Source organism: Melopsittacus undulatus, chromosome 6, assembly GCF_012275295.1.
Source record: "Melopsittacus undulatus isolate bMelUnd1 chromosome 6, bMelUnd1.mat.Z, whole genome shotgun sequence".
Taxonomy (NCBI): domain Eukaryota; kingdom Metazoa; phylum Chordata; class Aves; order Psittaciformes; family Psittaculidae; genus Melopsittacus; species Melopsittacus undulatus.
The window spans coordinates 4,203,077-4,213,152 of NC_047532.1; the positions used below are offsets into that span (position 1 = coordinate 4,203,077).

The window sequence follows — 10,076 nt, forward strand, 5'->3', positions numbered from 1 at the left end:
TATATGTGTGTATATATATATGTGCATATATATATGTGTGTGTATATATATGTGTGTGTATATATATACATATATATACACACACACTGACCTTTCAAATTACACTGACAATCACAGGTGGAAAATGTAATCTGCCCTTTCTCATTTGGTTTCAGTTAAATCAACCCCCTGCAAATATCTCACTGAATTCTAAATCCAGACAGCAATTTGCTGGGAATGACACTTCAGAAGAGCAGTTCGGAAGAGCAACTCTTCCAGCATCATTTCTGCAGTCACAGCAGTAGAGCTGCAGGGAGGAAGGGCTTTTCCTTCCTTCTTCCCTGACCTAAAGGTGTAACCCAAAGTTTTAACTGAATTTAAAAATCACTTCAGCTGATGTCTTCCCAAATCAGTTTATGGCCCTCAAATAGCAGCAAACTTATTATTCCTCGGTGAGACACATCCCTTTTGCCATTTGTTAGCCAGGAATATCTGCTATTTCACTTCCCACAGCTGAGTGCTACCCAAACCTTACCACGAGGGGGGTATAAGGATTGGGCAAATATGGGCTGAGGACTTGTGAACTTGCCAGCTTCAAACACTATTGTACTGTGACACCACTGTGGCATTGTGGGCAGAAGGTCACAACAGAGAGAGGAGAAGTTTCTTGGTTTCTCTGCTACTTCCATCTATGCTAAGCATCTAATAGGAAGTCAAGGTGTACAATTGTGCTAGTCAAAGAAATATAAGTGATAGACAGCATGGTTGCAGATGTGCACCCCATAACAGAAGGAAGGGAAGGATATGAGATTTTGTCAAAAGCAAAAGAAACCACTCCAAGCAGTACATTGCTCCCCAGCCCTAAGCATAAAATCTGTGCACAAATGTTTCCAGGAACACATCTTCAGAGTGCAAGCAGCTGTGTACATGTGCAGAAAGCCAAATAGAAGCCCTGAGAAGGTTATGAGGAACAGCCCTATCATTGCTGCCAAATGAAACCCCAAATGGGAGCCCAGAGAAACACATTCATTCACTGGGGATGGGAAGATTCTGCAGGAGTGGAAGCATCCTCCTGACAAGATCCAGGCTGCTGCTGAACACACTGTGAGCATGACACCAATGTGCTAAGGACAGCACAGTGCCACATGCCCTTCCTGCACAGTGAAACCAAAGCCCTGCAGCGTGATGTGCACTTGTCATCATGCCAGCGTGTTCCAGAGGTGTCACAACTGCTATCGTGACACCAAACCAGCCGAGGCACTTATTTATTCTTTCTATCCTGCCCTTAGCAGTAGATGAACTGACTGTAGACCTTAAGTCCTGATCGGCCTGTTTGCCATTTGAAGCCATGGGCTCTAACACACTGAGTTACTCTGGCTATAAGTGCATTACATAGTAATGTGCTACCCATTTGATAGAAGCACAAGGTGATTACTCAGCCCCTAAAGAAGGGATGATCTCAGCAGAGATAAAGTTTGCCTTAGAGAAGGTTTCTTAGAGGAACTCTAAGCTCAAGATGAGCACTAATCTCTCAACCCCCTTACAGCAGCTCCTTGTGACAATACTAAAAGTGGCAGGCTGTGCTTTCAGGAAGAGCTATCCTTCCTCAGCATGCCCAGCAAGGTTCCAAGTATAACGAACTGCAGGCAGAAGTCTTGCGAGAAAAACTGGGAAAGCTGGATTGGGGCCATTTTGAAAGTGTCACTGCTAAGTTATTCCAAAAACAGCCTCTGTGGGCTGCAGGCAATTATTTTGGTTGTAAGCTCTGCTCCTGCAAAGTTGAGATTGTGCTACTGTGCCCAGCTTTTGTGTTTCATGGGATTTACCATGATTGCAGTAGGAACTAAATGGACTTAACACCTTGCAGAGTTCATTGCATATGGTGTTAAAGTAGGCTTTTAGTTTCAAATACATAAACTTCCTGCTTCTTTATGCATTAAAGAGGATCTTTCTCTGCCTCAAGACCTACTCCACCATGGCAAAATGAGCTCTGGAAGAGCTTCCTTCTTTTGGCTCTTTGACAGGGAGCTCTTCCATGAAAGAGACACCTCTTGTTCTGTTAAGTGAAAGAAACACATGGTTAGAAATCTCCTTCAAAACCATGTGATGCCCAGAAAGAACTTCTGGGATCACACTAGTCCTGGTGCAACAGCCACGAGGACAAAGCAAATGAAACAGAACCACAAGGATAAGTTTTGTCATACAGGATGTAATTAGCCAAGCTGCCAGGACAACAGCCATAGGAAACAATAGCATAGGTTCCCAAGACTTCAATATTGGGCTATGTGAAATTCAGTTTTCCAGGCAAACTGGAACACGCACGCACTGGGTGGGGATTTCATTGCACTTCCCATGAACCCCTCAGTCCCAGCACACACCAGGCTCTGTGCAGCTCCAGGGTGGAGTCCCTCCTATGATACTTGAAACACTCCTGGATGAGCTTTTGGAAAAGATTCCCGAGGGCATAACAGGATACCAAAAGCTTGGAAACACATTCTGGAACATCCAACACAGCCCAAGAACATTTGTAATGAAACCCCATTGAGCAAAACAAAATCCTATTCAGCTTTTTCTAGTGTTTAAGCTGAGGCAAGAGCAAATTTCAGACAAGTAGCCCAGCACAGGACAAGGGCATAAACCCAGCCTTGGATGGGCCCTCTGACCACTGCACAAGGGGGGTTGTGTCCTGCCTAACAACCTGAGTGAATCAGGAGCTCTACAGCTTCAACTAAATGTTGAGCCTCTCAAGTTCTAGTTTTAGTCTATGTCTGCATTTCTGCCTTTGCTGCCCATGCCTAATCAATGCTGTATTTGTATTTGGTGGGTTTGTTTCCACATGAAATCAGCCACTGGCTAGAAGCAGGTCCTAAGACTACCTATAATAAAAAACCTGAAACATGCATCTTAGTTCCTCAACACCTTCTTCCACCTTGACATAATCTCCCTGGGCAGGAGTTCTCTCTTCCTACATTGAAATGGTGCCTTGCACAGTAGGATGCCCCATTTGATCAGCACTTCTAAATACATTGTGACAAATGTCTGATCTTTAAAAGTGGGGAAAATTTGGCTTCGGTGGAAGTGTCAGTCCTTCTCTCCAGAAGAACCAATCTGGTCTCCACCAGCACTGAGTTTAACCCAGAGCTGCAATGGCTTCAGCAGCCAGGACTCTGCCTTGTGCCTTTCCCTCACTCCCAGCTTGCACCTCACTGCCCCTTTATGTCAAGCAACTGCTAGTGGGGCCACATTGGGAAGCAGCAAAATGATGGAGGGGACTAAAAAGAGCTCATCTGTGGGACAACAGAGACAGCAGACTGCAACCCAGCTTTGGAATGATGTGGCCAAGAACAGCATTTCTTAATCCATCTTTGCTGTGGAAATGAATGCATAACATACACTTCCACCTTTATCCAGCCCTCCCTTCAAAGAAAAAGAGTAATCAGAGACGAGACAGGGAGAATTCACTATCCCATTACAATGGGTCTACAAGTATAAGAGAGGCTCAAATGAACCAAGGAACAAGCCACCCTCTCCAGATGTCAAAGGCAACTAGGTTTTAGTATAAACTTGGGTGACAGTGTGAGCTGCTCTACTGGCAGCTTGAGCAAGGCTGGAAAAGATGGCACATGAGGTTTTTTAGTATCATTCATATCCAAGTTTTCCCACGGTACAATGCACAGAATTAACTGTTACAGCAGTGGCTCACCAATAATCTATAAAGGCAGCTTCATATATTGACTTCCTAAAGCCTTGGTCACTAGAACCAATTATAATATGAAATGAATAAAGATCACCTGGTGCTCTTTTCCAAAGGTTTACTTAGTAACTAAACCAATCACAATAGTAGCACTTGGGCCCAGCATCATCTCCTGACTCAGCCAAGGGAGAACACAAGTGGGAAAGGCTGTCAGCAATTTACCTGTAGTCAGGACCAGCTGTAATAGTGCAGTAATATAGAATCATAGAATAGTTAGGGTGGGAAAGGATCTTAAGATCATCCAGTTCCAACCCCCCTGCCATGGGCAGGGACACTTCACACTAAACCATATCACCCAAGGCTTCATCCAACCTGGCCTTGAACACTGCCAGGGATGGAGCATTCACAACCTCCCTGGGCAACCCATTCCAGTGCCTCAGCACCCTCACAGTAAAGAACTTCTTCCTTATATCCAATCTAAACTTCCCCTGTTTAAGTTTCAACCCATTACCCCTTGTCCTATCACTACAGTCCCTAATGAATAGTCCCTCCCCAGCATCCCTGTAGGCCCCCATCAGATACTGGAAGGCTGCTGTGAGGTCTCCACGCAGCCTCCTCTTCTCCAGGCTGAACAGCCCCAGCTTTCTCAGCATGCTATACTGCATTAAGCCAACATATAGATTCCAGAAAAATACAGTCCTAAGCAATGGCAGCATGTGCATTATTTACAAATACATTAAAACTGAATGCTGGAAATAGGGAGCCAAGATTAAGACATAGGCTACAGTGATGGAAGATGGCTGTTAGGGGTGAAAGGAGGGAGGAAAAAATGCTAAGTTGATTTTGAGAGAAGGTCATTGGGAGACCTGGACATGGGCAGCTCTCTGGTACAGGGGGCAGTGTGGGGAAAGCAGCCAGTGCCAGGTGAGGAAGATCTTCTGCAATCATACTGAGATGAGCCTCTCTGGTGAGTTCTTTTCCCAGGTTCTACTTGTTTATTGGAAATTACAACATTAGTCACATTATGGGAACTAGAATTGGTTTAGTTGTGCTCAGTCTCCAAGCAGGAAGCTAATTTATATGACAAACATACACTGTGTATGCATTGTTCTTGTATGTCAAAGCACAATTACACTGAAGTCCTGTTTTTCCATGTGCTACACACACCCAAGCTAACAGCAGTTTACCACAAGGTTGGTTACAACCATGGTACTAGAAATTAAAAGTAGTGTATTTTCCAGATTACTTTTCTGCAACAGGTCATCCCTAGAAATATGGGAATATTGTCATCACTAAGCTGTCAGTAACAAGCAGATTGACGTTTGCATTTTCAAACACTGCATTCCTTTGTTTTAACTCTGCTCAGATTGTATTTTCCTCACTGATACTCTGCTGAGGACACAGCCACACACAAAATCCCATTTTCCTTTTAGTACCACATGTTCAGTGCTGTTTCCAGATACCACTTTGGCAGAACAAAGCCAGAACCCAAATCCCATCACCTCCTGTCTGTGCCTTAACCAGTAAGAAACATTTTAAGAGCCAGGTATATTCTAACCTGCAGCAAAACCCAGTGTAAAGCAGGTGTAACAACTAAAGGTTTAACTTCACTGGCAAAAAAAGTAGAAAGAGCATAAATACAGGAAGAGTATAAAAATGGAATAAAGAACTGCATTTTCTGCTGTGGAATGATTGCTGAGGATTCAGGTAAACCCTGGGCCAAGCAGGCCTGAGAGCTGCCACCAGAGAAAGGCTGTGGCCATATGAAAAGCTCAGAATGAAACCTGGCAGCATCTCTGACATTAGGGAGGCCACACCTCCGTTTGACAGCTGTAACTGGGCTGAGAATAACTCCAGCAGGGCTGCATCAGCGCTCTGAAAGGCAGCAGTTTCCTCCCAGTAGAATTGCTCTATGGAAACCAATATTTATTCTGTGTGCTTGTCCTCACAAACTATTTTGGGGAAATGAGTATCCCATTTGACAGATAAGGAATTGTAGGGAGAGATGTTTTAGTCAAGGTCACACAATGACTCAGTGGTGAGGATGCCCCTGCAGTTCAGTGGCTAACACACATCCATTGTCTTTTACTACAGGCAAACGCCTTGAGGAATTTCTGTCCTTACCAAATCAGCCAGGTCATCTGCTTGGAGGAAAACATCAAGGAATAGGGAAGAACAACTCCCTTCTTGCAACAGATAATCAGGATATTCCAGCTTCAAACAAAGAATGGATTGCTCGGGGAAGAGAAAAGCAGGGAGGCTGCGGGTGTTGTCTGTGCACCCCAGTTTGGCTGCACCACCAGCATGGTGTTGCCCACAGCCATGCCCTGGCCGTGTAGGATTGATTTTTGACTCATCCCTCATCCCACAGTCCAAGTGTCCCTCGGGGGAACAGGCACACTGACACCCTCTCTAGATACAGGGATACGCTCAGCCCTCTCCTGAGCATCCCCTGCACACTCAGACCTGCCACACAGGGGATGCCTTCTCACACTTCCACCCCAAACCTACCACAGCACCCCACACCCCCCCCCCCACAGCCCCTGCAGAAACACTCTCAAATACAACCCCCATCTGCACATCTCAGCACACCTCCCTTCCATACAGACTGCGTGAATCATATTCAGACACAGCCATGAACTCCCAATGCCCTCTCCTCACACACAGCCAGCACACCCCCTTACACACAGAGCCAGCACACCCCTTACACACAGCCAGCACACCCCCCTAAATACACACAGCCGGCACCCACCCTTACACACACACAGCCGGCACACCCCCTTACACACACAGCCAGCACACCCCCTTACACACACACAGCCAACACACCCTCTTACACACAGCCAGCACACCCCCTTACACACAGCCAGCCGGCACACCCCCTTACACACACACAGCCGGCACACCCCCTTACACACACACAGCCGGCACACCCCCTTACACACACACAGCCGGCACACCCCCTTACACACACACAGCCAGCACACCCCCTTACATACACACAGCCAACACACCCCCTTACACACACACAGCTGGCACACCTCCACACACTCCCTGTGCACAAACCAACACCCTCATGAACCCCCTCAAGGAATAAAGGAATCCCAACGCCTCCGCTGCAATTAACCCTTCTTACACCTTCCTCCACATAGGTATAAACCCCCAAATTTTACCAAGTGCAACACACCCAAAACACCCTTCTGCATACACATACCTTTCACTAACACCCCCTAAACACTCTGCAGCACACTCCACACACACTCCCCAAACACTGTGAAATAATTCACACCCCACCTTCCACACATCCACCATACACACACTGCAGCATGCACCCCAACACACAACTACACACAAGTCCCTGCACAGCCCTGGCCACACCCCAACACACACACACACACAGAGTGCAGAGCCCCTCAAAACACCCCCATGCACAAAGTGCATAAATCCTTCCCACCCGCATTACACACACGCTACACAAATCCCCCAGCACCCTTTGCTTTTCCAGTCATACCCATCCATCCTGGTGAGAAACCCATATTGCTCCCCAGCCACTCCCTGGATCCATCTGGGACACACATTACTCCCCAGCCCAGAAAGACATGGGGACACCCTCAGAAAGCCCCGAGCTATGGACACAGCCATATCTAACCAGGAGTCAGACACACCCCTGTGCCTGTACTGGAGCTGGAGACACCCCGAAGATGTCAGCCCCTACACTGTCACCCTCTCCAGAGGGATGGGGAACAGGTAGACTCAATTCAGGGGGGCAGAACACCCTGAGCACCTGAGGAAACGGGACCTTAGGAGCAGCCCCAAGTGGTGCAGCCCCCTTCCCACCCCGCCTCCTCACTGCACCAGCCCGCGATGCAATTACCTTCCTCCAGCTCATCCATGCTCCCAATCTTCCGTGAGCCATCGATGGTGTAAATGTAACGGACTCCCTGAGGCAGGTTAATGTTGTCGGACAGGGACCGGGTGAGGTCAGCCAGGAGAGCATCGAAACTTCGGAAGCGGTCGGAGGACACGGCATATACAATCCCCTTGAAGTAGCGGTCCCCGTTGCGATAGAAACGCACCTTCTTGGCTTTCTTCTCGTTACTCAGTGCCTGTAAGGTCCTGGTTCTGTAGAAGCTACAATGAGCACTGTGAGTGGGGCTGGGCAGCCCGTTCATACGTGAGCCTCGCATGTTTCTGGACGCCTTGTCTCGTTCGTCAAAGTGTCCAAAATCAAGTTCCATAGTTTGGTGAACCCTAAAGATCTGAAGCTGAGCAGGAAGAAGATGGGGAGAGGAGTGTGAAGGGACAGGTTAGAGCCAAGCAGAGCCACGATCCAGAGAGAAAAACAACACTAAGGCAAAGAGCTGTGTCTGGAGCAGGACAGATGCATTAGGGAAGCTCCCCCTCCCCTCACTGAGGTATTGATTCTGGAGACTGAGCGTAGGAGGGGTCCTCACATTCTGAAAGGCATCCAGCTCCTGGGGGCAGGGAGCACGTTCCTAGAGAGCTGTGTGCTCCTGCACCTGGGAGTTTTCAAAGTGCAGTAAATGAGGACCTGGGGCCAGAGGGATACATGGCAATCACAGCTCAGCCACCAAAACCCTCATCCAATGAATTAAACCTCTGAGCCCTGTGAGGTTTCCTCTGGCAACAGAAAACAAGGAGATCCCAGTAAATCAGCCCTTCAATCTGTCGAATCACGGAAGGAACCAGAGCATCTGAATGTTTAACATTAGAATAAACTGGCATTTATGAAAGAATGGTCACAGGGGAATAAGCAGTTTCTTTGTGACAGCCTGTTCAATAAGGGTAAGCAATGAGATCCAGCCCACCCTTCCCCCTATCCGCAGCCCCCTCCTAGCCCATCAATCAATTCCCAGGACCAGCCTACATCTCTAAGAAATGACTGCAAAGAAAAATCTGTCATTGAAATGAAGCTTTGGTAAGCTCCTTTCAGCCCGAGACTCCTCTGAATTGCATTTCTGCTCCCGTTTAATGAGGAGGAGAAAATAAAGGGGCTGTTTCCACCCCCCTTCCAGCCTTAAGTGTTTTAATTGCTGGAAGTGCCACTGCCCAAGGGACACAACTCCCCTGCTCCTCACCTTTCATTGTTCTGAGCACAGTGGGCTCCCAGCACAGAAAAGCTGAGGCTTGAGCTGACACCCACCAAGCAGGAATGTCTGTGCAGTCTCCAGTTTATGCTCATGAGCAACCTTCCTCCTGCACCAAACCCCAGCACAAAAGGAGGAGGAACCCCCAACCCTGCAACAGAAAGCCCCTTCCACTCCCCCAGCACAGCCAGGAACATGCAGCTCACGTATGTTGCTTGCATGTTAATACAGGGAAGGAAGAGGTTTTAAAACAGCACTTGGCAGCCAGGTATAAATCTAGGAAAAGCTGTTGCTATCTCTTCTCCACCCCTTACATTTGCCAGAACGAAGCTTCTTCCCTGTATTTACACAATGTCAGTGTGACCTGTGCAAGAAAAATCCTTGTCCCCAGTCTGCAGTAAAGCACAAGATGACAATGAGGGGATCCACACAGAAATCACAAGTTGGGAACATTCCCCCCACGACTGCAGCCGGGGCAGACTCAGCCCAGTGTCATGCACTGAACAATGAAACATCCAAGCAACTTCGGGAATGAATCAGAGGATGCAGGGGTTCGGTTTTAAAATGAACTGCAGATGCTGTAAGGTACTAAGAGGCAGATTTCCCCGTTCTAGCTGACATCTGTTACTTTCCTGCATGCAAGTCACCTAAAAAAGCACTACTCACCGGTTTTCAGCGCGCAGGGTGGAGATGCTGAGAGAAAGAACACCAGGCTCACTCTGCCTTTGTTGTCTGAGCTCCAAGCAAGAAATTCCTGCCAGGGTGGATGAGACGCCTCCTAGGTCCTAGTGCCTTGTTCCATCCCTCCGCGTAACTTTGCCTCAGCGGTTTTTACTCTCATCACCAGTTTTCTGGTTGTTGCATTCTCTGTATTTGAGGGAAAAAAGGGTGTGTTCATGCCAGCTCTGGCTGCATTAACAGATGTGAACATAACAGAGTAAACAGTTTAAAGGGGCAGGGTTTGAGGTGCAGTTCTGAAGGATGCAAATTTCCCCCTGGCTCTAGTTTCACTAAGAATGGATCTGGCCCCACTAAAATAAAGGGGTAATTGAACCGATGTAGCAGCATTATAGGATTACCAGTACTAGGAGGTCATGGCTACAACCCTGCAGTGTGCTGCAATGCTGGCACTAGGGTCCTGTGCATTAGGAAAGCAGCTATGAACAAAGCTGACCAGTGAAACTGGGCATACTCCTGCTCCTGGTTTTACACATCAACCATGTTTACACTGGCTAGCAGAAAGGGAGAATTCACTTCATGGTTCTGCATGAAGTGCCCCTGAATAACTTTTCTCC

The 10,076-nt window shown here is 47.6% G+C and overlaps 1 protein-coding gene across 1 annotated transcript in view; it reads right to left on the bottom strand.

Annotated features, from left to right (window-relative positions):
• DCX (doublecortin) overlaps positions 1–9,616 on the bottom strand; it is a 69,826-nt gene extending 60,210 nt beyond the window's left edge. The window contains exons 1-2 of the mRNA XM_013127964.2: positions 9,448–9,616; positions 7,548–7,938 (exon numbers count right to left, since the gene is read on the bottom strand). Of these exons, the coding sequence (XP_012983418.1) occupies positions 7,548–7,911 (364 nt within the window). The 5' untranslated portion in view covers positions 7,912–7,938; positions 9,448–9,616. The remainder of the gene's footprint in view (positions 1–7,547; positions 7,939–9,447) is intronic.
• Between the last annotated feature and the right edge of the window lie 460 nt (positions 9,617–10,076).